The sequence below is a fragment of the Scyliorhinus canicula genome, chromosome 9 (genome assembly GCF_902713615.1).
Source record: "Scyliorhinus canicula chromosome 9, sScyCan1.1, whole genome shotgun sequence".
Lineage (NCBI taxonomy): Eukaryota > Metazoa > Chordata > Chondrichthyes > Carcharhiniformes > Scyliorhinidae > Scyliorhinus > Scyliorhinus canicula.
This window is the reverse complement of record NC_052154.1, coordinates 141621880-141649703: the sequence shown is the minus strand read 5'-3', so window position 1 is coordinate 141649703 and position 27824 is coordinate 141621880. Positions and strand designations below refer to the sequence as shown.

The following is a 27824-nucleotide window of genomic DNA, read 5'->3' as shown; positions in this document are numbered from 1 at the left end:
GTTCCCAGTGCCCCAGTGGTTCAGAGTAAGAAAAGGGCGGGATTCTCTGACCCCGTGCCAGGTCGGAGAATCGCCAGGGGGCCACGCGAATTGCTCCATGGAGCCCCGACGCCAGGACTCGATTCCCCACAGACCAGAGAATCGGCGCCATTGGGGCCGGCGTGGTTGGCGCGGCACCGGTCGGGGGCCGTGCCGCGATTCTCCGTCCCGCATGGGCCGAGTGACCGTGACAAAAAACCCGAGTCCCATCGCCGCCGTTCTACCATGCTCTTCGCCGGTGGGACGCGGCATTGAAGGGTCTGGGGACGGCCTGTGGAGGGGGGAGGGGGGGTCCGACCCCGGCGGGGGGGCCTCCATTGTGGCTTGGCCCACGATCGGGGCCCATCGAATGGCGGGCCGGTCTCTCGGGCTGGGGGCCGCGTGGATAATGGAGCCACTGTGGATGCGTGGACCCCACGGAGCATAGTTGACACTGGGGTCAGCAGATGGAGCGGCGTGCTGGCCCCATGTGGCCCAGAGAATCAGCCGCCAAAAGGCCTGTTGACGCCCGAGTAAAACACTTGTTTTTACGCCGGTGTCAACCTGATGGGAGAATCCCGCTCCTTGGGCGAGATTCTCCCATATGGGGAGAAATCGTAAGGCTGGCGTCAAACCCGGGCGGGTTTGACGTCAGCCCCCCCCTTCCCGACCGGGAACCGATTCTGGTCCCCGGTCGGGGCTAGCAGCCCGACGCCGTAAGCTCCGGCATCATGGGCTTAACGAATTTCGTTAAGCCCGCTTGCCGGAGTTAGCGCCGGCTGACGCGTCATATGACGTCAGCCGCGCATGCGCGGATTGGAAGACTCCAACCCGCGCATGCACGGATGACGTCATCTTTGCGCGAAACCCGCGCATGCGCGGGCCGGGTTGCCCCTCAGCCGCCCCGCGAATGGATACTGCGGGGCGGCGGAAGGAGAAATAGTGCGCGGGCATCGGGCCCGCTGCCCGCGATCGGTGCCCACCGATCGCGGGCCCATGGCACCCTTGGCACGGCCGTGGTACTGCCGTGCCAATCGGTGCCATGGTTATAAAATGCGAGTGTTTACGGCCGTTTTTACGAACGGCCAGACCAGGTGTGTTTGCCGTTCGTAAAAACAGCCGTAAAGGGCTGGGAACTCGGCCCATCTATCAGCTGTGAATCGCTGCCGGCCGTAAAAAAACGGCGGCAGCGATTCGTGTCAGGAGTTGGGCGTGGGGGGGGGGGGGGGGGGGGGAGAATAGCGGGAGGGCGTCGGAACAGCGTGGCCGTAAAATTTTATGAGCCACGCTATTCTCCGCACCGTCGGGAGTGCGGAGAATCTCGCCCCTTGTTTTTAAGGTTAAACCTTAAAGTTTAACTTTTGTGCAAGATTTCCTGACTTGTCAACACAGGTACCCTCTGTTGGAGGCTTTCGGTGCCAAATGTTTGCTCTTTTAACCCATTGAGATTATATAATTCTACCTCTTCCAATTGAAGCCCTCATTAATTTTTTTCTTATCTTCAGGTTCAGACATTCCAATGTTTTCCTGGGCAGCCTTCCATCCTTTAGTCTTCATACGCTTCTCTTATCCCTAACAAAGTCCTGCTCACCAACCACTCTGTTCTTGCTGGCCTACATTGGCTTCCTCAAAATTAATGAATTTGTTTTGGGTGGAAGATTCAAGTATTAAAAACCTAGATCCTGGTCCAAACCCCTAACAATTCCCTACTTCCAGTATTAACAGAGGTAGGATGGTAGGCCAACATGCGACAAAAGGGGGTTGATATATTAAATATTATAATAAGGCTGTAGGAGGGTGAACCCACTTTCAAAGATACTTCCCTCCCGCTTTCGAAGAGATATAACTATTACATTAATATTCATGTTTAGTTATTACATATGTACATAGAACTGATCAATCTATGAGTTTCCAAAGTGCAAAGATAATCTGCTGGTATGCCCAGATCTTTTAATGGTAACCTTATCTAGGGGTATCTTCAATTGCTCACAATGATTGTGCGATTGTCATTCTTGGATGCTGGATGTTGTCCCTGGTTGCTTTTGGGATCTTAACCTAGATGCAATATGACTGCACGATGGCTGAGAAGCTGGAATAGATCTGATTTGTCCTCAGTTACGCCTCACCATTGTGTCTTTCTGTGTAATCACTTCACAGGACTTTGGCTCAGAACAAACCTTGTCACCTAGGCTAATTGCCACTAGCCTTCTGTGGGATCCTGGATGCAACCATGTTATCCGAACTGCAAACCTGACAATTGTGTACCTGCATTTTATCATGCACGTTGGTCGGCTTCTTCTGTAGTTTTAAAAGTAGCTCTCCAGTTTCAGAGAGAGTAGACCAAAGACGCTTCTGAGGAAGGTGGAGTAGGCGCATGACTGCTCTTCACCCCTGGTTACGCTCCTTCCACCTGCAGGGCTGAATCAAGGGCGTGTATTGCATCGGTGAACGACGTTTCCTTGCTAACCACCGGGGGGGGGGGGGCATTGGATGGTTACCACTACTGCCGACTGCTCACTGGTTTGTTCACCATCAGAAACTTCCGATGTCTTTGTTTCCATATCTGAGTCAGAGCCGATGACTTCTTGCATCTTGGTTTTGTCTCCCCAGGGGGCGACACCCCAGTAACTGCCAGTGTCGGGGAGATCTGTTCAGCAACCAGCTTTCTGGAGGAGTTTGGAGCAATGCTTGTCTCCTATTCTTAAGCTGGTGGTCATGTTTCTTCATTGTTCACTCTTGTGCCCAAACATGTTATGAGACAGTTCCGGTCTGTCGTATTACCGTTCCAGGAACCCACCTGGCGCCGTCACCAAAGTTTCGAATATAAACAGTGTCACCTGGTCCGAACTGTCTGGTCCACATATGCCTATCTGGGCTATGCCCCTGTATCTCCTGACTGCATCTCACTTTCCCGCCAATATCTGGGAACATGAGGCTGAGGCGGGTCCAGAGCAACCTGTCCATTAAAATTCTGCCGGTGCCAAGCTGGCTGTGGCATGTGGGCTGGTGTGGTAGCAAAATAAAAATCTAGCCAGGCATGTTTCCGTGGTCCCTGGGGTCTGCCTTTTCAAGCCCCTTTATAAAGTCTGTGTCCCCTTTTCAGCCAGTCTGTACGGGACTGGGTGGTAGGGGCCCATGGAGATCTGTCACACCCCTTTGGCCTTCATAAAACCCCCAAACCCCTCACTGGTAAAGGGTCTGCCGTTTGCCGTGGCCAGCACCTTTGGAATGCCATGTGTACTCAATGAGAGCGGAACGTCGTCCTCAGTGTAGGGGATGACATTTTGTGGATCTCAGACCACTTTGAATGAGCATCTATAATGATCAGAAACATGGATCCCAGGAAAGGGCCAGCAAGTTTGGCATGAAGCCACACCCAAGACCGGCCTGGCTACTCCCACGGTGAAGAGGTGCAGCGGGCAAGAGCTTCTGCTGCTCTTGGCAGACACCGCACTGTTGAGCCAGTCGCTCTATTTCCTAACTAGGTTTGGCTACCAGATGTAATTACGGGTTGAGCATTTTCATCTTTGAAACACCTGGACTGGATCGCATAGTATGGAGTTCTGACCCTGGCGAGGGATCAGGACACGGGTTTCCCAGAGAAGGATGCCTCCTTGACGCTGAACTCTGACATCTTGGTTGAAAAGGCCCTCAATTCCTCTAGAACTCTCCGGTATTCACCTCCATAGAACATGATGTGATGGACATTTGACAATAAGGGGTCTTTTTGCGTCCACTCACGGATTCAGGCCGCGGTGACCAACAAAGTATCCATGAAATTCAGCATGGTGATGACTTTGTCGGCTTTAGGAGGAGATGGTTTGCACAATGCCTTGGCTTTTGCAATTTGTGTGCCTGACTGATGATCAAATGTATATTCGTATGTCACGAGGAATAGGGCACACCTCTGGATCCTGGCAGATGCTATTGGCAGGATAATCCTGTCTTCTTTAAAGACACCCAGTAATGGCTTGTAGTCTATTAGGATAGTGAAACAAGGGTGGCACGCGGCACAGTGGTTAGCACTGCAGCCTACGGCACTGAGGACCCAGGTTCGAATCCCAGCCCTGGGTCACTGTCCATGTGGAGTTTGCACATTCCCCCTGTGTCTGCGTTAGTTTCACCCCCACAACCCAAAGATGTGCAGGTTAGATGGATTGGCCATGCTAAATTGCCCCTTAATTGGAGAAAAACTAATTGGGTACTCTAAATTTAAAAAAAAGGATAGTAAAACAACATTCGTACAAGTACACGTTAAAGCTTTTGACCACGAATATTACAGCCAAACCTTCCTTTACAATCTGCGTGTGGTTTTGCTCCTCCGCAGCCAGTGTCCTGGGTGCAAATACGATTGTTTTTTTCCTTACCACCATCCATGCGATGTGACAACACGGTGCCAATACTGTACCATGAAGCGTCACACATGACTACAAGCGGTTTAGCAGGATCGTCGTGCGTCAACAGGTCGGGCGATGTTAATTTCCCTTTTATTCAGGCAAATGCTTCCTCTTGAGGTGCTTTTCACGCCCACTTTTGATGATTTTTTTCAGCAGGTTGTGCAGGGGAGAGAGCATGGTTGAGAGGCCTGGGTTGAACTTCCCATAATAATTCATGAGCCCCAGAATGGAACACAGTTCCATTGTGTTTCCGAAGTGGGGGCTTGGCAAATTGCTCGCACCTTCTCTTCTACTGGGTGCAGACCATCCCGGTCTATGCGGTACCCTAAGTAGATGACCTCACTGAGTGACATGGCACAGTCCCAAAGGAACTTGGCACCGTTCCTGTGTTCCATGGTTGTGAGCATTGAGATCCTAGTCGAGGCAAGAGCAGCCTGCAGGTGACGAGGGAGCCCCCGAAGCCTGCTCTGGCCTCACCCCCATCACAAGGAGTTGCCCCGGGGGCCATCGGGCACCCAGAAGGAGGAGGAGGAGGTGATGGGATCAATGCCGGTGACTCTCGCAGGGGAGCTGCTGGAACACCGCAATGCCTCTGAATCCCCTCATGGACCCAGTCACTCCAGAGGGCGGCCGTAAATGGGACCCAGGTCACAGTGAGATAAGCAGCAGACTGCCTCCACATCCAAAGTACTGCCTGGGGAACCAGATAGATGGCGGGAGGGGGCACAAGGGTCGTTTGGCCTGTTGGTGGCCAGGCCGCTTAGTTGGTGAACCTGGAAGTGCTCAGATTGTCCCGTACATGGCGACAATGGTGAACATTGTGTGTGGTCCCCTATGGCTGTTCGGGCCTCATCCTCTGCCCATCTGAACCCTTCTCCACATCTTCTACGTTTAACAAGGCCTGGCATTCATCCTCTTCTTCCAGCATGTCACCGCTCTGCTGTGTGATGTTTGGTGGGAGACCCTCCTAGGCTGTATTGTAGAGACCCTCCAGAGCGGTCCAACTGCATCTTCAGCACACTGATGCACCACTCAATGATGTTCCTGGTCGCTGAATGGGTGACGTTGTAGCGGTGCTCCGTGTCAGTCTGAGCCCAGAGCCCGTCCGCGCCACCAGGTCCCGCCGGTAAGGGACCTAGCCTGATCCACGCTGGCGGGACTGGGAAAAAATCAGCGGGACTTCGGCCCATCGCGAGCCGGAGACTTCGGGCAGCCCCGGGGCCCATTGAGTAGCACCGGGTCCCCGACATTCACCGGGGCGGGCAACTCACACCTCACCGACTTTCGGAGGGCCGGCGGTGGCGGGATTCACGCCGACCCCCGGCCATTCTCCGAACCGGCGGGGGGGGTCGAAGAATCCCGCCCCAGATCCCATAAACAGAAATTAAATTAATTACTGAATACTAAATCAAATGAATTTATCTATAAAATATTGCCCAGGAAAGTCGAAGAACGCACTGCTCTCATTTGAATAGCGCCTTGGAATTTATAAATCCCATTGGAACAACCTGAGCCAGTCTCAATTTGATGACAAATACTTCAGCAATGAGCACTCCTTCCATACTGAGTTGGAATGCCAACCCAGATTATGTGCTCAAGCTTTGAAGTGGAATTTGAATGCACAATCTGCTCACTCAGCGATAAGAATGGTGCTGCTTGATTTCTATCTGTTTAATATTGGAAGACAAGCATGAGAGAATGTATTACACCTGTTTTTTTCCAACTGAGTCTTTGTTTAAAAGGGAATACGAAAAGGGAATACATTTTGGTTGTCAGTTGTCAGCTGTGCCATTTCAGCAGAAATTAAAATGCAACTCATTCTCGTTTATTGGCTTAACTTTTCCATGAATAAGTTGTTTTATATATTATTTAAGCACAAAAGTATTTGCCAAGAGGATCAGATGGCCTCTAAGAAGCTTAACAGAATCATAGCCGAATACATAGGACCTCAACACTATTTAATTAAACCAAATCAAAGCCCTTGCATTATAATTCAAGTTGCATTTTTTCAAACAGTGGTTTATTTTGTCTTTGGCCACCAGCACAATGCAGTGATGCATTTGTGGTAAACTGCAATCAACATTTACATTCAAACATCTTTCAACTCATCGGCAGAAAGGTTATTTTTTCTTTCTCACTGTGGCTTGAATTTTCCAGTCAGCACACCATTGTCACTGCCCATGAAGAGTGTCCTGACCTGATGCCAGTGCACATATCTTCAGGGGTCTTGTGGTCTTGAGGGGCTGTTTAGCACAGGGCTAAATCGCTGGCTTTGAAAGCAGACCAAGCAGGCCAGCAGCACAGTTCGATTCCCGTAACAGCCTCCCCGAATAGGCGCCGGAATGTGGCGACTAGGGGCTTTTCACAGTAACTTTATTTGAAGCCTACTCTTGACAATAAGCTATTTTCATTTTCATCCCAGCTGTAAGAGAAATGTGCAGAATAGCATTCCCCTGTGAACTCCATCAGAATTGAATAGAGTTGGAGAAACAACGTTTGCGGCCGTATTGGCATGTGTTCGTGAATGGAAAAGTGAACGGATGAGTGGGTGTGCAAGTGAACGGTAGTGGCTAGGAGGGTGAGTGAGGTGGGTAGGTGGGTCAATGGGGTGGTGGGTAGATGTGTGAGTGGGTGGGTGGGGGAGTGAGTTCATGGATGAATAGATACCAGCACGGTAGCATGGTGGTTAGCATAAATGCTTCACAGCTCCAGGGTCCCAGGTTCGATTCCCGGCTGGGTCACTGTCTGTGCGGAGTCTGCACGTCCTCCCCGTGTGTGCGTGGGTTTCCTCTGGGTGCTCCGGTTTCCTCCCACAGTCCAAAGATGTGCGGGTTAGGTGGATTGGCCATGCTAAATTGCCCGTAGTGTCCTAAAAAGTAAGGTTAAGGGGGGTTGTTGGGTTACAGGTATAGGGTGGATACGTGGGTCTGAGTAGGGTGATCATTGCTCGGCACAACATCGAGGGCCGAAGGGCCTGTTCTGTGCTGTTCTATGTTCTATAGGTGGGTAATGGGTAGGTGAGTGAGGTGGGAAGGTGGGTGTGTGGGTGCATGGGTAAAGTAGATGAGTGCGAGGTGCATGTGTGAGTGGGTAAGTTGGTCAGTGGGTAGTTGGGTCAGGGGATAGTCTTCAGATGATTGGGGGGGGTTCTCGGTCAAGGAGATAGTCAGGTCCATTCTGTGGGGTAGTTGGATAGGTGAGGAGGGGATTCGTAGTCAGTTGGTAAGAAGTAGCCAGGTCAGGGTAGCAGTCGGCTACTTCGGAGCTTGTTGGGTTAGAGAGCTAGACCGTGGTCTGGTTGGGCAGTTAGGGTGGCAATTAGGTCTGGTCGAGTGGTGAAGTTGGGTTGGGTCAGGAGGTAGTCAAGTTTGGTCAGGTTGTGGGGGTAGTTGGGTGGTCAGGGGTTATCAGGTCTGCTTGGAGTGACGGTGGTTGAGTTGGGTTAGGGATATTTGGGTTGGAAGGGGTAGTAGGGTCTGGTTGGTGGGGGTGGCCAGGTTGGGTTGGATAGCGGAGAGTCAGGGGGTAGTCAGATTATGTTGGGGGTAATTCGGGGTGTCAGGCGATAGTCAGGCTGGGGGGGTTGCCTGTTGCAGAGGTAGTCCGGTTGGGTCAGGATGCTAGTTGGGTTAGGAGTCATTAGGGTCAGGTTGGAGGCCAGTTGGGTTGGAAGGTATTGAGGTGGGAAAGTAGTGGGATCTGCCTGAGGGGTAGTAGGATCTGGTCAGAGGGTTTTTGGGATCAGATGGTCAGGATGTGGTTTGGTTGGGTCACGGGGTTAGTCGGGGGTTTGGGAGAGTTAGTCACGTCAGGTTGAGGGATTAGTTGGGTGGTCAAGTATAGTTGTGTGGTGGGAGCAGGTGGGTGTTCATAGGGGATGTTGGGAGGTCAGGGTGGCTGAGTTGTGTGGAGTGAGGTGGGGGGGGGGGGGGAGGTGGTGGTGTCAGTTATGGAGTTACCCAGGTGTTAGAACCAGATTTTAAACTATCTAACATTTGCTGGGAAACTTCAAGGTAAGTCACATGATCTGTCCAAGTCTCTGACTCCAGCTCAGATTTGGAGACATTCACCGGGGGGGGGGGGGGGGGGGTCCCAGGGAGCAGGGGAATTTCCAATGAAAACTTTAAACATCCAATTTCCTATGGAACTTGTTGATCGTCTCCTCTTCCACTGCCCTCGGGGGGCAACGAGTTCCTGCTCATTACCACTTGCTGCGTAAAGTCGTTCTTCATTTCATTCCCCCATCCCTGACATCGCTTGCCCAAAACCTTAAATCTGAGTTCCCTCATCCTTGTACGATCTTATCGAAACCTTTCATTATCTTATACATGTCTATATACTCTCCCCTTAATTGCCTTTGCTCCAAGGAGAACAACCCCAACTTCTACAATTCAGTCTTATAGCTAAGATCCCTCCTCCCTTGGAATCATTCTGCTAAAGTCCCTCTACGCCCTCTCAAGGACCTTCACATTTTTCCTAAAGTGTGATCACTAGTACTTAACACAATAAAGTTGTGGCCTAATCCAGCACAAACACCCTGCATTTTTTTTTGATGCTCAAAATTGCTTATGCTTTTCTATTTATTCTACCTTTTTTCCTTCTTATTTTTCCTGAACATCTTACATCCAAGAATATTTAGTGCCCAGTCCTGCCCTTTTTGGAGCCAAGCCTTTGTTATTGCCACATCATATTTCCACTTGGTTATCTGTGCCTGCAGCTCACCAACATTGTTTATCATTCTCTGTGCATTCATATAGATATACAGTAAACCTGATTTAAATCTTATTGCATTCCATCTTACTCTGACCCACTTAACGCCTTACTATTTCTTACTGTAATGTTAACCGTCTCTTCCAATTCTTTGTGTACCTTGCCGTTTCTCTCTCATGCTTTATTTAAAATATATTTATTCAACTTTTTCAATTTTGTACATAACAAAAACAATAACAGGTGATAACACACCCCCCCCCCCTGCAAAACCCCCACACCCCTCAAAAAAAAAATACCACCAGTTCCCCCCTCCCGCCCTTCTTTCCAACAACTGACGGTGACCAGCTCCTTAAAATACCACATTTTCCGTTGCCATCTTTGGTAGAACCCTTCTCCTCAAGGTGTACTTAACTTGTGCTCCTCAAGGTGTACTTAACTTTCTCGAGATACAGAAATTCCATAAGACCCCCAGCCATACCAAGGCACTGGGTGAGGAAGCTGACCTCCAATCTGCCTTAGAGCAATCAGCAAGGCAAAGGCCAGAACATTAGCCCCCACCCACTCTGAGCTCTGGCAAATCCAATAACCCGATATGGCCCAGAGAGGACAAGGCTTCAGTTCAACTTGTAGGATCACTGACATGGTGCCGAAGAAGGAGACCCAGAACCCCAAAAGCTTAGGACATGACCAGAACATATGTTAGGCAGATTCCTCCCACAATGCTCATACTCATCCTCCACCCCTGCAAATAGCCTGCTCATCCTAGATTTAGTCAAATAGGCCCTATGCACCACCTTCAACTGTATCAGCCCTAACCTTGAATCTGGTGACGTACGTTCACCTTACGCAGAATCTCATACCACACACCCTTCTCCAGCTCAGACTCTAACTTCTCCTCCTACTTGGCTTTAACCCCCTCCAAAGAAACCACCTCCTCTGCTGTGAGCCTCCCATAAACACCCAAGGTACTCCGCTCCTACATCCCCACCAGTGATAAACCCACTCCAACAGCGAGGAAGGGGCGCCACCGGGAACATTGGAAAGATCTTCTTTGCGAAGTCATGCAACTGTAACTATCGCCATATATCCGCCTGTGAAAATCCAAATTTCTCTATCAACTCCTCAAAGCTTGCAAATCGGCCCTTCAAAAACAAATCCTTCATCACAGCCTTCTCCTCCCATCCCCTAAACCTAGCATCCAACCTCGCCTGCTCAAACATGTAGTTCGCATAAACTGGCACCAACTTCAATACCAACCCCAAGTTGAAGTGTTGCCGAAATTGTCTCCATATTTTCAATGTGAAAGTCACCACCGGATTCCCTGAGTATGTTCCAGGAGAAAACGGTAGAGAAGCCACCACCAACGCCCTTAGCCCTGACCCGCTACAGGAACCTGTCTCCATCTGCATCCATAAAGCCTCCAGATCCCCACTCCAACCCAGCACCTTCCCAATGTTCGCCGTCTAACAATAATGTATCAGACTTGGCAGTGCCAAGCCCCCGATTGCTGATCCCTTGAAGCACCGTCTTCCTAATCCTGGCTACTTTTTCCATCCAAATAAATGTCACAATCAATTTCCCCACCCTGCCAAAATAGGACTTTGGTGAAAATAAACTGCAAACATTTGAATAAAAACAGAAAACGCAGCAGGACATTCAATTTCACCAACTGAATTCCTCCAGCCAAGGACAGAGTGAGGCTGTTGCACCTTTACAAGTCTGCTCTCACTCTGTTCACCAGGCTCGTGAAATTCAATTTCCGAAGCTCGGCCGAATCCTGGGCCACCTGCACCCCGAAATATCTAAAATGGGAATCCGTAAGTTGAAATGGCAACACCCCCCCAAATTTGCCCTCCTCCATGGCTGATTTATGGGGAAACACTCACTTTTCTCACAATTAAATTTATATCCTGAAAAAGCCCAAATTGTTTCAGCGGTGCTATAATATTACACGCTGTGGGGATTGGATCCGTTACACATAAAAGCAGACCATCAGCGTACAGCGACATCCTGTGTTCAACACCCCACCCCGCCCTTACTATCTCTCTCCACTGATCCGAAGCCCTCAGGGCAATGGCCAATAGCTCAATTGCCAACATACCACTGCCTCATTCCCCTGTGCAACTGAAAATATCACAATCTCACGTTGTTTGTACGAATGCTAGCCTTAGGTGCCTTATATAATAGCTGAACCCATGCCACAAACTTAAACCCTACTCCAAGCCATTCCAGCACTGCAAACAAATATCCCCATTCTATCTTATCAAAGGCCTTCTCAGCATCCTGCTACTTCCCTTCTGCCGTCACCTCACATTGGATGACAAGCGCTGACCCTTCAAGACCCTACTGGTCTTCTCCAGTAACCTGCGGGAGACACCCCTTCAACCTCAGTGTTAACACCTTAACCAAAATCTTAGCATCTGCATTTAATAGCGAAATTGGGCGCTACAACCCACACTCCACCGGGTCCTATCCTTCGTTAGCAGAAGTGAAATGGACGCCTGCATTATTGTCTCCGGAAGAGACCCGGAGCCACCGAGTCCTCAAACATCTCCACCAGCAGCGGTAGCAGTCGATCAGCAAACTTTTTATGAAATTCCACCTGTAACCCATCTGGCCCCTGCGCTTTACCTGTCTGCATTCGCCCAATTGCTGTTATCAACTCCCCCCCCACCCCTACCCAATCCTCCTCCTCAACCTTGGGACACACCAAACACTCCAAAAACCTCAACATGTCTGACTCCTGCTCTGGCAACCCCAATCTATAAAGAGTCTTACAGAGCACCTCAAACACCTCATTAACTTTATCCAGCGCTGACACTAATCTGCCACCCGAATCCTGAATCTGCACAAACTCCCAGGAGGCTGCCTGCTGCGTCAGCTGATCAGCATACTCATACTTCTCCTCATACTCGTACACTACCCCCCCCCCCAAGCGGTGCAATTGTCGCACCACCTTCTCAGTAGATAGCAGATCCAATTGCATCTGCAACTTCCTTCGACTAGCCAGAAGCTCTGGAGTTGGGTCACTTGAATACCTGCCATCCACCTCCAGAATCTCATCCACGAACCACTGGCTCTCCTTTCTCATCTCCTTATCCTTTCTTGACTTGTGCAAAATTATCTCCCCTCGCATCACCACCTTCATGGCCTCCCACAGTACCGAGAGCAACACTTTCCCATTCTTGTTGAACCCCACATATTCGACAATCACCCGAGTCAACTACACACAAAATCCCAAATCCGCTCACAGCCCCACATCCAAAGTCCACACTGGCTGCTGGACCAGCCCTTCTCCAAAACCACATCCACCAGGTGAATGATCTGATTTCTCTATCACAGAATATTCCGCATTCCTCACCCCTGGCAGCAGGGCTCTCCCGATCACAAAGAGGTTTATGTGCAAATACACATTAGGCACTGGAGAGAAAAAGGAGAATTCCCTGCCTCCAGGGTACAAAACCCACCATGTATATGCTCCACCCATCTCCTTCATGAACGCTGCCAGTACATTTGCTACCCCTGAAGGCGCCAGGAATTTCAGCTTAGACCGATCCAACTTGGGGCACAAAATGCAGTTCAAACCTCCCCCTAATCTGAACAGGTGCGTACCCATATCAGGTATCGCAGCTATTACTGAACACCACATCATTCCAATTTCTATATCTGTGACATACCTGCAGCTGTGATTCGCTACCACCTTCTCCATCTGGAACCAAACTCTTTTATTAATAATTTTTGCCACCTCCTGATTCCTGCTATTAAAGCCTGAGTAGAACATCTGGCTAACCCAACTCTTATGGACCTGACATGGTCCCTTACCCACATGTGGGTCTCCCATCGGCCTTCAAACTTTTCAAATGAGAGTAAACTTCTGCACTTTTCACTGGGCCTCCCAAACCCCACACATTCCATGTAACGAATCAAATTGGTGGCCTCTCATCCCCACCTCCCCTTCAAGTTATCCATTTCCATCATGAGGCCTCAAAACCCGCCATCCACCATATCGCTGAAACCAGAGCCCATCCAAGATGGCTGCCTGCCCCGCCCACAAATGGGACAACTTCCTACCCTCAGTCACCGTCAGCACTCTATCCACCCTTCTCCAACCCAGAAATCCCCTACCTCTTTCATCCCCCCACCACCCTGCCCCCACCATTCATACCTTCTAGGTTCAACAAAACCTGCCAGCAAGCTGCAGCCCCTTCCCCCACCTCGTTCCTGTTCACTAGCCAATCTCACTCAACTTGCAAGGCAGACACCCCCGCCAGAGCCCACCATACCCAAATAAACCATCCAAGACAAAAGCCAGACCCCTAATCAAAACCAAAACTCCCCCACCCCGCCCTCCACCATCCCCCCCCATCCAAACACTCCTCCAAACATCAAGCACCCCTTAATACAAAGAAAACAAAGGGAAAGAACCTCCCAAACAAAGCTGCAACTATTTCAATTATCACCAACTCTGTACAAACAAAAGCACAAGCAAAAGCAAAGAGAAGAGGAGAGGGATCAAGGGAAACAAAAATAATACATACACAGTTGCTAGTATAACGTCTCCATACAGGCCCATCCTATCATGAACCCAAGTTCCATGCAAGCCCCTTCAGTCTAGTCCAGGTTCTTCAGCCTTCATAAATGCCTCCGCTTCCTCTGCCGTCTCGAATAAATGATCTTTAGCCTTGTGCATAACCCTCAGCCTCGCCGGGTACACAACGCCGAACCACACACCACTCTTGTAGAGTGCCCACTTCGCCCTGTTAAAGGCTGCCCCCCGCCTTGACAGTTCCACTGTAATGTCTTGATAGATATGGATACTGCTGCTTTCCCATCGCAGCTCCCAACTCTCCTTGGCCCACTTTAGAACCCGCTCCTTCACCGATAGCTGTGAAAACACGGCATCACCGTTCACGGTGGTTCATTCCCCTGGGGCTTCGCCCGAAGTGACTGGTGAGCCCGATCAAGCTCGATGGGGGGACTCTGATCCACTTCCCCCACCAACTTCCTAAATATCGACTCAAAGTTTTCAGTTGGCCACGGAATCTCCACTTCCTCAGGCATCCCCACGATCCTAAGTTTCTGCCGCCTCGACCTACTTTCCAGATCGTCAACCTCCGCTCTCAGGTCCTTATTTCATTCCTCCACTTTCTGCAGCTCAGCATCTAATGAGGTCAACTGATCGCTGTGCCATGACAGTACCTCCTCCACCTCTTTCAACACCTTGCCATGCTGCTGCACTCTCCAATATCGGTACCAGAGCCTCATCCACCGACTTCCTGAGGGTCTGTGTCATTTCTCTCCCATGCCTCTCGAGCAGTTTATCAAATTCAACAGCCATTGCCTCCACCAGCTTGCCTACTGCGATAGATGTGGCTCTAGCTGATGAACTCAGCTCCGCCATCTTTGATCCCCTGGGCTCCGCACCTTGCCCGGCTCCTCTGACGGGCTACTGCTTCCACCTTTCGTAATTATATTATTTCTTGCGCATTTTGACATCCTTGCACCAAAAACTCTCGAATGAGTTGAGTCTGTCCACCAATTATGCCCGGTAACCGGGTAAAAGGAACCAAAAACCAACGACTCCGACCTCCTTCTACATGTCGCCACCGAAAATGCCCCCTCTAATGTTAACTTTTAATTAACACCCCCGGTGGCAGATTATTTTAAATCCTTCCCAACACCACTAAAAAAACTGCTCTTGTACAGGTCGGTCCCACTGACCCAAGAATCAAAAGCCTCCCTCCTGAATCATCTCTTCAGCCATCCATTACCCAGCAAATTATGAAGCTCGCCAAGTCTTTGACCATAACTGCAATCCATACTTTACTTTGCAACATAAACCTCTACAGTTTAGGAAATCATATTTTGCGCTTTGATTGACAAATCACTTTTGTTTGATATGAACCTGAGTTTTAATGTTCACCACTTTCTGGAACGTGATTAATCAATGAGAGGCTGAATAGTGGATTGTTTAAAATCCTTTGATCACAGAAATTAATCGCTTCTTGGCTTGTCAGTGAAAGATTCTGTTTGCATCTATGCTATCTGTAGTGAAATATAACACAGAAATAAGTCTCAGCTTCTGCAGCTCAGTGAATACACTGTATTGCCTTTGAACACAGTTCCCAGTCTTGGTGTTATACCCCAGTGGGAACAAAGTGACACGAGATGTTCCAAGGTTATCAAAAAATTGTTTGAACAAAAAATATATCAGAAATGAAACAGATGGTGCCTAGAAATACTTCGCAATAACATTTCTTAGGTGATTGTGGCCTGATCACGTTCATTAATTTTTAACCCTACTTTGAAAATGAGAATTCCATGGCTATCAATGCACCGGCCATATTGTGCTTTGATGGAATCAGGGCTCCATGCTATACTAAGTAACAAAAAATGTATGCCATGGATGCACAAGTTAAAGTGTTTTGATAATAGCTGGAGTTAAGTTCAAAGCTGCCTTTCCATGTTAAGCTTCAAAAATGAAAATTGAAGTTCAGCTGTCTGTAAAATGTGGAAACATCTGTAGAATGGACAGGATTTCGATTTTTGATTCTAAATTGGAACGCTGATTGACAATGTTACGTACCTGATCGGCATTCTTTTAGCACCCTTGCCAACACCCACACCACTATGACATCCGGCACAATGCACCCAAAATTTAGACACTAAATGAGACCTTTGGTGCCCGAAAAACAGCACCAGCAATCTGAATTCTGAGCTGACAGAATCTAAACTGGTTAACCAAAATTTGTATATTTCTTTCAGTGTAAAATAAAGTAGAGAAAGCAAAATAAAAAGAGGGAAAGGGATGGTATTGAGAAAGCAAGAGATAACGTCAGAAAGAAAAAAATAATAATTCTTATCTTTTTTAAACCTCCAACAATAATTGGAATAAGATTTCACAGTTGTAAAATTACATGTTCAGGGCTGAAATGGTTGTTTGGTACTTATCACATCACTAAAAATTCCCTTACACCTGAATGTATCAACTCTAACCTTTTCTAGAGGATTTAGTATGCAACTAGCGGGTAGATACTGCAACTTCACAATCTTTATGAATTGTTGTCAATTCTATTGGCAAGCTACTGATGTTGCCAAGCTTATGGAGACACCAAGTACAGCAGACAGCAACCTCAGGATTCCTGTCTTTAACTGCACATGTGTGGATTCTGGAAGTTGCTCTCTGATTTATCTTTTATAGCCTCATTATTACTTCTTTTACAAAATCTGAGCCATTATTTGCCTTAGTTCATCCAAACTCGTATCCACTGACTCAAATGCTTAACCAAAGCTTAGTCATTTCAGCCAACAGAATTTAAAAGGTGATAACTTCTTGGTCTTCAACAACTTGCTTATTCCTCAATGTCAGATTATTAATTCCTCCAACAGAAAATGGCCATGGAGTTATTTTAAGTCTGTTACAAGTATTTGAGGGTTAGAAATCAATTTACCAAACTTAATGCAAATGAAGTAAGATGATTTTATTGAATAGAAATTGTTACCATTGAAAAAGATTTCTTGATTGTTTTATATTTGATGTTCTCAAGTTTCTTTATTTACTTCAGTGTGCAATGCTTTACCATTTTGGATTTTTAGATCAATTCTGTCAGCTACCAAAATAACACATTTAAAGACATCAACCTATTTTTGTTACCCAAGGCTAAGAGAATGGAAAAAAATGCAGAAGGCCTGAAATTCCTGCAGAGAGGAAGAACACAATCTGAGGAATTATAATAACATAAGACATAGGAGCAGAATTAGGCCACTTGGTCCATCAAGTCTGCTCCGCCATTCAATCATGGCTGATATTTTCTCAACCCCTTTCTCCTGCCTTCTCCCCATAACCCCTGGTCCCCTTATTAATCAAGAACCTATCCATCTCTGACTTAAAGACACTCAGTGAATTGGTCCCCACAGCGTTCTGCGGCAAAGAGTTCCACAGATTCATCACCCTCTGGCTGCCCAGTGGGATCTAAACCTGCTGTGAAAGCCTCAAGAAGAAACATTCAGAGGAAATTGATCCCAGATAGAATTAATTCAGTTTTACCCCTGAAAGGAGAATGAAAGATTGAGTAATTCCTTCTTTGGGTTAAATTGGACTTTACCAGGGCAGCACAGTGGCACTGGGATTACAGCACTGAGGATCGGGGTTCGAATCCCGGCCCTGGGTCACTGTCCATGTGGAGTTTGCACATTCTCCCCGTGTCTGCACGGGTTTCGCCCCCACAATCCAAAGATGTGCAGGTTAGGTGGATTGGCCACGCTAAATTGCCCCTTACTTGGAAGAAAAAAAATTGGGTACTCTAAATTTATAACAAAAAATAAATTTGGACTTTACCTTTGAGTAGTATGGTTCTGTCCCGAGTTCTCCCACTTCTCTGGGGCAGTATCTCTATTATAACTTTACAGGCATGGGTTACTTATGTTCACCATGTAAATGACTTTGCCTTACAATTTTGAAGCCAAGCTATTTAACAAAATCCTAGATGTAAGTCTGAATCCAGAAAGAATAATTTCAGACTCGGCTTTAATATGTTAAAAAAATATATATAATTTTGTTTTTTTTTAAATTTGTATCAGTTTATTGAGGGAAATTATTGGAGAAAATTGTGAAGGAGAGAATTAAACTTCTCTTGGAGAGGTACGGTCTGATCAAGGATAATCAGCATAGCTTTGTCAGAGGGAGGTCATGCTGAACAAATTTGATTACATTTTTAGAGGAGGTAATCTGTAATTCATGTATTTTGTATGGATTTCAGCAAAGCCATTGACAATATGCCACATGGGAGACTGATAAAGAAGGTAAAAGTACATGGGATCCAGGATAACTTGGCAAGTGGATCCAAAACAGGCTTAGTGGCAGGAGACAGAAGGTGGTGGTAGTTGTTGTGACTGGGGACCAGTGTCCAGTGGCGTACCACAAGGATCAGTGCTAGGTTCCATATTGTTATTTAAACGATATAGATGAGAATGTGGGGAGGATGATAATTAAGATTGTGGATAACACGAAGATTTTCCGGATGGTTAATAATGAGGAACAAGGTCTTGGGTTGCAGGAAGATATAGACAGGTTGGTCACATGGGTAGGTCAGTGGCAGATAGAATTTAACTCTGAAAAGTGTGAAGTGATGCACTTCGGAAGGGTAACAAGACATGAAAGTACTCAATGAATGTCAGGATACTAGAGCGCTCAGAGGAATAGATGATTCTTCGGGTGTTTGTCCACAGATCCTTGAAGATGGCAGGACACGTTAATAGGGTAGTTAAAAAGGTATACAGGACACTTGCATTTATCAGTCATGCATAAGATTAGGGAGGTTATGTTGAACTAGATTAGTGTTAGGCCATAGCTGGACTACTGTGCGCAATTCTGGTCGCCTCACTATAGAAAGGATGTGATTGCACTGGAGAGAGTGCAGAGGCGATTCACCAGGATGTTGTCTGAGTTGAAGCATTTGAGCTGTGAGGAGAGGCTGGATAGGCTCAGGTTGCTTTCTTTAGAGCAGAGAAGACTGAGGGGGGACCTGATTGAGGTATATATGATTATGAGGGGTATGGACAGGGTGGATAGGAAGTAGCTGTTCTCTTTAATTGAAGGGTCCTCAACGAGGCGGCATAATTTTAAGTTGAGGGGCAGAAGATTTAGGGTGGATGTGAGAAAAAATAATTTCACCCAGAGGATGGTAAGAATCTGGAATACCATCCCTGAGAGGGAAGTAGAGGCCAGAAACCTCACAACCTTTAAAAAGTGTAATAAGTCCACAGAGGCAGAAATCCCGTCACCAGAATTCCTTTTATTTACAAACCCAACAGCTGAACAACCATGTCCATTCAGTCTGCTGTCTACACCGGGAGTGCAGATGATCTGGCACTCCCTGTTATATACACAGAAAGGGGTTCCCTGATTGGGCCACTAATCAGGGAACTCGTATTCTAATTGGCCAATCTCAAAGGCCTGGCCCAAGTCATTACAAAAAGTACATGCACTTGAAATGTCATAACATTCTAGGTTATGGGCCAAGTGCTGGAAAGTGGGATTAGTGTAAATTTAGTGTAGTTTGGTCAGTGTAGACTCGATGGACCGTAGGGCCTCTCTGAACTATATGACTCTATGAGATGTAAAACTCTCTTCAAAATGTTCTAAACATGTGCTGCAATGTTATGAATAAATTTGATTTACAGAATTACAAACTTGCTTAGGAATTAATATTCCTGACTCATCTTGCGGAATTACATTGAGAATCTAGCACATGTTTGCAATAAAGTGGTGTCCTAAATGTGTGTGTGAGATTTGCTTAGAGTGTGATCTTGCAGTAGATCTGCTGGAGTAGTATTTCCTAGAAATTGCTGCACATGAGAGAGGTGGCAAGATGTATTGAGAGAGTAATTAACAAAGCACATGCAATCATAAAGAGAGGTATTGAGTACTAAAGTAAGGAAGTTATATTGAACCTTTCTAAAGGCCTGGTTAGGTCTCAACGCGGGAAATAGAAGCAGGAGAAGAATGTATGTTGAGACTATTCCTCCAATCAGTATGGTCATGGGGTATCTTGAGCTTCAAACTCCACTTTCCTTGACGTGCTCACCAGAAATCAATTTTATCAAAGGGTTCTTCAAGATTGTTTATTTCTACAGAAAAGTTGCAACCTAAATTAAATGGAACAAAATCAATTGTATCCATCTTGATTTAAATATTATTCCTGGAAATTCCATTCAGGACAAATAAGTGACAAGAATGCTGTGTTCCTCATGGTGAAACAAATTGCAGTACATCAGGCTGAATTTCTCCAGAGCATGATGTCTATGAATATTTGAGTCAAAATTATATCATGGTAAATTAACTAAATGTGTCAAAAAATAAATTAGGTCATAGTTCCCCTTAAATCAGGCATTGAATCAGCTAGAATTACAGAGTTAATGTTACTTTAAAAATATTGGATTGTGGATCTAAGTATTAATCTTTAGCCTGGATTGAACTGCAAATAATACATTGTTAATTTCAATTCTTAGTACAGATTGCTAATTGTTTTACCATGTTCTAGAATATGCTTCAGAGTTATTGACATTTGTGGCAGTGTATTTAGAAGTAAAAGGTAATCAAGTGTATTCAACAGAGTGGAAAAATACCTTAAAACACAATTAGGTTAACTCCACCTTTTTATTTTAGAAAAGGGGCATCAATCCGTAAATATCACTGTTTTATTTTATCTGTATGTACTTATACTAGCCTTGTGAAGCATGAAGATGAGTGCTTTAAGCCAAATGAATGTCCCTGTCTGTGGAAGGGGAAGGAATATTTTCCTGGTGACATAGTAAGATCACCCTGCTATACCTGGTAAGTAAATCATCTAGTGTCGGTTTGCACAAACTCCTTTCTTTAAGTTATGGCGGTTCTTTGTGTTTATTCTTATTTTTCACCTTTATATCCTTTCCTGAGTGACTTGATAATCCATGACCATCTAGATGCTAAGGACTCTCTGGTACTTTGCCCAAACATCAATTCTTCAAGTCATTGCTTTGTCAGTGACAGATTACTTGATCATAGCTGACACGGTCGTCATCTAGTATCATGGGTGCCCACTTACAGCGGCAGTTTTCAAATAAATTAAATGGAAAACAGAAACAATGGTACTAAATGTGGAGGCATGACAAACAGTAAGAATGAATCAACTGCAACAGGACATAGATAGTTAGCAAAAAGATGGAATGTAATACAGGGAAGCGCAAAATGATGCATTTTGGCCAAAGCATTAAGAAGAGGCAACAGGAGATAGATAGTTAGAAAAAATATGGGATTTAATATGGTGAAAAGTGACATGATGCATTTTGGCCGCAGTATTAAGGAAAGGCAATATAGGCTAAGTGGCATAGTTCTAAAGTGTGTGCAGTGGCGGGGGAGCTGCAGTATGTGTCCATAGATCTTTGGAAGCTGGCAAGATATATTGAGAGAGTAATTAACAAAGCACATGTGATCATAAAGAGAGGTATTGAGTACTAAAGTAGGGAAGTAATATTGAGCCTTTATAAATCTCTGGTTAGGTTTCAACATAGGAAATAAGAGCAGGAGAAGAATGTATGTTGAGACTATACCTCCAACCAGTATGGTCATGGAGGATCTTGAGCTTAAACTTTATATTCCTTGACCTGCTCATCAGAAATCAATTTTATCAAAGGGTTCTTCAGATCATTTATTTCCACAGAAGAGTTACAACCTAAATTAGGCATGTAAATTGAACAAAATTAATTGATTTAAATATAATTTGTGTTGCAATTACCTATCTTAATTTTGCATTGCAAATTTGAATATGTTTTAAATTCAATAAGATCTTTCGGGAAAAAAAGCTGTAATGTATTTCACTATGCATTGGAAATGTAAATGTTGCCACAGTCCCAGAGTCCTTTAAGAGTTGACTAGTGGTGCTTTAACCTGAGGGTCATCACACCTCAGCCGAGGGTCAAGGTTGAGAAGGCGTAGCAGTCATGAATAACCTCAGCGGTACGGGAATTGAACCTGCACTGTTGACGTCTCTCCGGATCAAGAACCAGCCATCCAGCCAATTAACCTTTTAATGAGCATGTATCAGATGCTAATGCTAATACAAGTGGGCTTCCCAATATTGTTCATCAGGAAGCTCCACACCCCCCCTTAAAATCCCGAGAACATAGTTGCAGAAGTTCTTCCCACCGTCGGGTAAATGATTTTTGAACTCATTCCAAATTAAGTTATCCTGTCCGCCAATCTTTCCACTGCAGATGGGACTGGAAGATCCTGGCCGATTAATCTAAAAATACTCTAAACCACAAAATATTAAAACAATTCAATGTGTATTAATTATTTTTTCCTGCGATTAAACTCCAGTTGCCCTTTGTTGTTATTGTCTTTTTTTTTATCTTTTCCTTCTTTCGAATCCTCAAGGCTGTTCTTTCCAGGGGAATCAAGAAAGTGGTTAAATTATGTGTAAATTACAGCAGCACGGTGGCATAGTGGTTAGCATTGCTGTCTCACGGCGCCGAGGTCCCAGGTTCAATCCCGGCCCTGGGTCACTGTCCATGTGGAGTTTGCACATTCTCCCCGTGTTTGTGTGGGTTTTACCCCCACAACACAAATACATGCAGGGTAGATGGATTGATCACACTAAATTGCCCCTTAATTGGAAAAAATTAATTGGTACTCTAAATTTTTTTTTAAATCATGTGTCAACTACTTATATTCTGAGGTCAGATATGTGCCTTGTTAGAATTCTGTGTTGGTAGAACAGGCACCAAAACTGACAAAGACACATTCTGCCCAGTCAACCATGCGATGTCTTTCTCACTAATATCTGGGCATTTGTTCCAAAATTGACAGAGCTGTCTCATAGTCCAGTCAAGTAACAGTCTGGTATAGTAACATTCACAGAGTCATACATTTCGGCCACCGTCCCAGACTCATCCATCAAAGCTACAAAATTGGCCTCTAACCAACAATGCAGAAAATTGACAAGAATGCCCTGTCCACAAAAGCAGGATAAATCTGATCCAGTTAATTACCACCCCATCAGTCCACTCTCAATCACTGCAAGTGTGTCATCAACAGCGCTATCATGCAGCAGTTATTCATCAATAACTTGTTCACTGATGCTCACTTTGGGTTCTGCCAGGACCACTCAGCACCAGATCTAATTACTGCCATCATCCAAACATAGATCAAAGAGTTGAATTCCAGAACTGAGTTTACAGTGATTGCATATGCATAATTTGCCTGAGTGTGTGGACTTCAAGGAGTCCTAGTACGACACAAAAGAAGAAGGTTGTAGTTGTTGGAGGTCAATCATCTCAGCTCCAGGACATTGTTGCAGGAGTTCCTCAGGCACGTGTCCCAGGTTCAATCATCTTCAGTTGCTTCATCAATGATCTTCAATCCTAAGGTCAGAAGTGGGAAGGACTGCATAGTGTTCAGTTCAATTCACAACCTCTCAGATAATAAGTGCTCCCTGCCTGCGTGAATCAAGCCTGGCCAACATGCGGCTCCATCTACACAAAGGGAGCTCGACACCGTACAGAACAAAGCAGCCGTTTACTCAGCACCCCATTGAACATCTTAAACATTCACTCCCTCTACCATTGCATCCCCTCCTGCTGCTTACCACATGCTGCTTTCCCTCCGCTGATGAATCAGGGAAGAATATACTCTGGGTGGGGAATTTCAATATCCATCATCAAGAGTAGCTTGGTAGCACCACTACTGACCGCATTGACTCCAAATCCTGGCGGCCAAAGCTTCTCGACTGGACTATTAGCAGGTGGTGAAAGAACCAACTCAAGAGAAAATCCTACTTGCCATCATCTGACCCAATCTACCTACCACAGATGCATCTGCCCATGATACTATTGGTTGGAGTGACTCCACAATCCCTGTAAAGCCAAATCTGTATCATTACACTGAAGACATCCTCCATCATGTTGTGTGACACGACCACCGGGTTAAATGGGTTAGACTCATAAAATCCTAGAATCATAGAATGGTCACAGCACAGAAAGAGGCAATTCATCAGGCTGTCTGCACCAGCTCTGCAAGAGCATTTCACCTAAGACCATTTCCCAGAAACCCTGCAAAATTTTGTTTTTCGTATAATGATCCAATTCTCATTTGAAAGCCACGAACAACTCTGGCTCCACCACACTCACCAGCAGTGTATTCCACATTCTTTTTTGAAAAATATTTTTATATCGACATTTGTACATACATTAAATACAAACCAACACAAGAGTAAGAACAAACTGAAACCTCATATCAAATAAATAAAGACCCAAACTCCCTGCCGTTCCCCTTCACCCAACCTGCCTTCCCCATTTTAACCCCTTTATCCCCCCTCCGCCCCCCCCATCCACCCCGCTGAAACCTCAATTTTAATTCAATCAACGGCTTCCATCTCTAGGCAAACCTATCACTGACACTCTTAAGGCGATCTTAATCTTCTCCAGTCTCAGCAACTCCACCAGGTCGCTCACCCACACCCCCAGCTTCGGCAGAACTGAGTACCTCCACTCCAAGAGAATTCGTCTCCTGTATACCAGGGAGCAAAAGCCCAAAATGTCGGCCTTTCTCGCCCCCAGGACTCCCTGGTCTTCCGACACACCAAAAATCGCCACTTCAGAACTCGGAGTAACCTTCACAGTCAGCATTACATCTGCAAACCCCTGCCAGAACACCTTCAACTTTGGACATGCCCAGAACATATGGATATGGTTCGCATGCTCCCCACTCACCACCCACACCTGTCCTCAACCCCCTCAAAGAACCTACTCATCCTGGCCACCATCATATGCACCCTGTGGACTACCCTAAACTGAATAAGGCTAAGCCTGGCACACAAAGAGGATGCGTTCATTCTCCTTAAAGTCTCCTCCCACAACCCAGCCTCCATTCCCCCCCCCCCCCCCCAAGTCCCTCCAACCCCTTCCGTTTGACTTTCCCTATCGGGGCTCCCTCCCAGTCCATTAGTTCCTGGTAAATTTCAGACACCTTAGCCTTGTCTAGTCCTGCTTTCGATATCACCTTATCCTGTAGCAACGGGGGCGGCAACTTGGGAAAGGACGGCACCTGCTTGCTCGCATAATCCCGTACTTGTAAGTACCGGAACCTGTTCCCACTGGGAAGCTCATACTCCTCCTCCAGTTCTCTAAATTTGAAAAGCGACCACCCACAAACAAGTCCGCAAAACGCTCGATCCCTGCCCGTCTCCACTCCCAAAACCCCTCATCTAGCACCGCCCCGGTGGAAATCTATGATTACTGCAAATCGGAGCCCACACAAAGGCACCTTCTAACCTCAACCACAGGGCAGCCATGACCGCCGGGCTCGTGGAGTACTTGGCCGGCGGGAGTGGCAGAGGCACTGTCAACAATGCCCCCAAACTCATGCAAGAGGCCGCCTCCATCTGCTCCCATCCTGACGCGTCCCCCACTACCCACTTCCTAGCCATGGCCATATTCGCTGGCCAATAATAGTTCATTATATTTAGCAAGGCCAGGAACCTCCGGTGGCGCTCGCGAGCTGAGTGGTCGCATTAAGAAGAGGCTCCCGCCAGCGTACACTATTCTCGGTGTTTTCGGGGGGTTTTCCTTTTCTGAGACTGAGAGCTCGCTATTGAGCGTGAGGACCTGCCCGGAGGCTGACAAGAGGGCGGAGGCCGGGCTGCTGGGGGGAGCGCACTGCTTACAGCAGAGAAGGTGGCTGAGGTGGTGCCTCTAGAGCTCGAAAAGCAGTTCACAAAACATATGGAGGTGGAGAAAGGAGATGGCAGTGGCGCTGAAGGCATTTGTAGAGGAGGCAATTCCCCAGTGAAGGTAGCTGTTGCAAAGGTGTAGGCTGAGGAGAGGGAACAAGAGTGAGAATATGAAGGGAGTGGAGGAGGCCATGTTGCGGCACAGCGATCAGCTCACCTCGATGGGGGATGAGCTGCAGAGGGTGGTTAATGTCAAAAAGGGACTGCGAGCAAAGCTGGAGGATATGGAGAACCGCTCACGACAGAATTTAAGGATTGTGCGCCTGCCCGAGGGGGCGGAGGGCCTGAGGCCAACAGAGTACTTTGCCACGGTGTTGGCAGACTGATGGGGAGGGAGAAGTACCCGGTATAGATTGGACTGAGCTCATTGGTCGTTGAGGCCTAAACCAAAGTTAAACGAGCTGCCAAGGGCAGTGATTATCTGTTTTCACAGATATCACATGCAGGAGAAGGTATTGAACTGGGCAAAGAAGGAGCAGGAGGTGCAAGGGCTGGTGTCAAGGTTTGTATCTATCAGGACTTGACGGTGGAACTGGCAGAATGTTGTACGACAGTGGAGTGCGGTTTGGAGTGGTGTATCCAGCAAAGCTAAGGGTGACCTACAACTCCGGAAAGTTTTATTTTGAGACGGTGGAGGCGGCGGAGGTATTTATGAAGGCAGAAGGCTTGGGACGAAGTAAAGAGTGGGAGAATGTATATGTGTAACTTTGAATAATGTTCCTACTTCATACTGTTATGGAGGTTAAAAGTTATTTGTTGTTCTTTATAACTTTGAATAATATTCTTACATCATGCTGTTATAGAGGTTAAAGTTTATTTTTTGTTGCTGTTCTTTGTAGTGATGGTTTTTTATGAAAAGTATATATTTGATAGTTTTTTTTTCCTGGGACTGGGCGGGAGGGGAGGAAAGGCCTGAGCAGGAGCCCCCGCACTAGCTAACGTAGGTTGACTAGTGAGCAGAGTTTTGGGGGGAGGGGCTGAGGACATTGGAGCCTGTTGAGCAGCTTTCAATGGGTCTAGGAGGTGAGAAATGAGAGGCGAGGGGATCAACATGGGGTAGGGTTTCTTCGTGAGGGAGTGTAGGGGGAATTCTGAGAGGGGGGGAATGGGGTTCGATGTCAACAATGTATAGGGACGGGTCAGGATCAGTGAGTAGGGCCCGGAATTATGATGATGGTGGATAAGCACGGAATGGGGGAGGAGAGACCCCTTGTTAGGGTAGTTACGTGGAACGTGAGGGGGTTGGGAGGCCCAGTGAAGAGGCCGAGGGTGCTTGCGCATTTGAAAAGTTTGAAAGCAGATGTGGCGATGCTGCAGGAGACTCACTTGAGGGTGAAGTATCAGGGGAGGCTTAGAAAGAGCTGGGTTAACCAAGTGTTTCACTTGGGCTTCAATAGTAGGGCATGGGGGGGGGGGGGGGCTGCGGTTTTGGTGAATAAAAGAGTGAGGTTCCAAATGGAGAAGGTTGTGGCAGATCAGGGAGTTGTAACAGTGACAGGGGCATTGGAAGGTAGGTTGGTGGCATTGGTAAGCGTGTATGCCAACTGGGATGATGCCGGGTTTGTAAAGAAGGTCTGTGGGGCCATTCTCAACTTGGATTCACATGAATTGATGGTGGGTGGAGACTGGAATATGGTGCAGGAGCCAAAATTGGACAGGTCACGACCGCGATTGCTTACGCAGTCAGGGGGAGCATAGGGTATCTTTGTATGCTGAAGACTTGTTGTTGTATGTATCGGAATTGAGTGTGTCGAGGGGGGGCATATTGGAGCTGCTTCGAGTGTTTGCGTCTTTTTCAGGGTATAAGCTAAATTTAGATAAAAGTGAATATTTTGTGGTGTCTCGGTCAGGGGTTATGGCAGGGGTGGGGGTGGTGGGCCATTCTGTAGGGCAGGCAATCACTTTAGATATCTGGGGGTGCAGGTGGCATGGGATTGAGGGGGGCTCTGTAGGTATAACATTAGTGGTCTGGTGGGGAGGGTGAAAGCGGATCTGGCAAGGTGGGATGGTCTCCCTCTGTCGCTGGCAGGTCGGGCACAGACATTTAAAATGAACATGTTGCCGCAAATCTTGTTTATTTTTCAGTGTCTGCCGATTTTCCTGCCAAAGGCTTTTTTCAATGAGGTCGAAAAGATGATTACCTCGTTTAATGGGGGGGGGGGGGGGGGGGGGGGGGGCTAGGATTAGGAAGGTGCTGTTGCAGAGAGGAAGGTAGTCAGGGGGGTTGGGTCTTCTGAATTTGCTATTTTATTGCTGGGTGGCGAATGCGGAAAAGGTGAGGAGCTGAGTTAGAGGGGGGACTCCCAGTGGGTTAGAATGGAGGAAAGTCTGCGTAGGGCGTTGGGGCTGAGCGTGTTAGCAACAGCGGCACTCCTGATGGCCCCGGGGAAATACTCAGGGAGTCCGGTGGTAGTAGCGACGTTGAAAATCT

At 46.9% G+C, this 27824-nt stretch overlaps 1 protein-coding gene across 1 annotated transcript in view; it reads left to right on the top strand.

Annotated features, from left to right (window-relative positions):
* LOC119970940 (otogelin-like) overlaps positions 1 to 27824 on the top strand; it is a 323755-nt gene that overhangs the window by 98065 nt on the left and 197866 nt on the right. The window contains 1 exon segment of the mRNA XM_038806051.1: positions 20353 to 20460. Within this exon segment, the coding sequence (XP_038661979.1) occupies positions 20353 to 20460 (108 nt within the window).